This window comes from Mandrillus leucophaeus, unplaced genomic scaffold, assembly GCF_000951045.1.
Source record: "Mandrillus leucophaeus isolate KB7577 unplaced genomic scaffold, Mleu.le_1.0 Scaffold4, whole genome shotgun sequence".
Classification (NCBI taxonomy): domain Eukaryota; kingdom Metazoa; phylum Chordata; class Mammalia; order Primates; family Cercopithecidae; genus Mandrillus; species Mandrillus leucophaeus.
The window spans coordinates 12,137,831-12,139,192 of NW_012104253.1; the positions used below are offsets into that span (position 1 = coordinate 12,137,831).

The 1,362-nt window shown below is 43.5% G+C and overlaps 1 protein-coding gene across 1 annotated transcript in view; it reads right to left on the bottom strand.

The window, feature by feature from the left end:
- RIN3 (Ras and Rab interactor 3) overlaps positions 1 to 1,362 on the bottom strand; it is a 169,284-nt gene that overhangs the window by 6,305 nt on the left and 161,617 nt on the right. Inside the window, exon 17 of the mRNA XM_011991813.1 lies at positions 2 to 82. Coding sequence (XP_011847203.1) covers positions 2 to 82 — 81 coding nt within the window. The remainder of the gene's footprint in view (position 1; positions 83 to 1,362) is intronic.

Consider the following 1,362-nt stretch of genomic DNA (forward strand, 5'->3'; position numbering starts at 1 on the left):
CTCAGCTGCCGGGTCACCGTGATCTTGTCGTAGTTCTTGATGTGCTCCAGGGCCCCGTAGGTGGTGGTCAGATAGTAGGAACCTGCGTGGACAAGGGTGTGGAACCTGAGCTAGGACGGCCTCCATCCACCAGAGGCAAGGAGCTTGGCCTGCCCCACCCACCTCCTCCAAGCCCCGCCCACCACCACTGCCTGGGTCACCTGCTTCAACAGCTGAGCTCAACTGCACGCCCACCCTCCACTCTCAGAAAGTTTCCTAGAGTCCAGCCCTGAGCTGTCTGGGCCCTGCTCAAAACTTTTCATTGGGTCCCCTTGGGGACAAAACTCTTGCTTATTTAAAAAATGATTTTTAAAACATTACAAAATTTAAAGGATACACAAGAGACAGAAACAAAATACCTTCAGTGTGGGGAAAGGGGCGGTCAGGAGACAGGGTGGGCAGGAGACTTCTCACTGTGTGTGTATCACATATAAATGGTCTGTGAGTTATGATGCTTCCATTTATGATTTTTTGACTTCATGATGGTGTGAAAGCGATATACATTCAGTAGAAACCATGCTTCCAGGATCCATACAACCATCCTGTTTTTTACTTTCAGTACAGTATTCAATACATTACATGAGATATTCAACACTTTATTATAAAATATACTTTGTGTGAGGTTTTTTTTGACTAAATCTGGCTCTGTTGCTTTGTCGCCCAGGCTGGAGTGCAGTGGTGCGATCTTGGCTTACTGCAACCTGCGCCGCCTGGGTTCAAGTGATTCTCCTGCTTCAGCCTCCCAAGTAGCTGGGATTACAGGTGCCTGCCACCACGCCCAGCTAAGTTTTGTATTTTCAGTAGAGACGGGGTTTTGCCATGTTAACCATGTTGGTCTTGAATGCCTGACCTCAGGTGATCCACCCATCTCAGCCTCCCAAAGTGCTGGGATTACAGACATGAGCCACCACGCCCAGCTTGTGTGATTGATTTTTGACACACACACACAATAGGCTTTTTGATGATTTTTGCCCAACTGTAGGCTAATGTAAGTGTTTTGAGAACGTTTAAGGTAGGCTAGTCTATGATGTTCAGTAGGCTAGGTGGATTAAATGCATTTCAACTTAAGATATTTTCAATTTACGGTGGGTTTATTAGGACACCACCTCATTATAAATTAAGGAGCTTTTGATATGCGTTAGAATTTTGAGCCATGTGAATGCATTCTGTTCTAAAGTAATTTTTTAAAAGATGGAGAGGAAATTTTAATTATGGTTATACCATTACATGCAATTTTTAAAGATTTTAAATAAGTATAAAATTTGAATCATTTATGTATCCATTTCTTAAGTTAATTCACATATAACTCACTGGAGCCTCCAA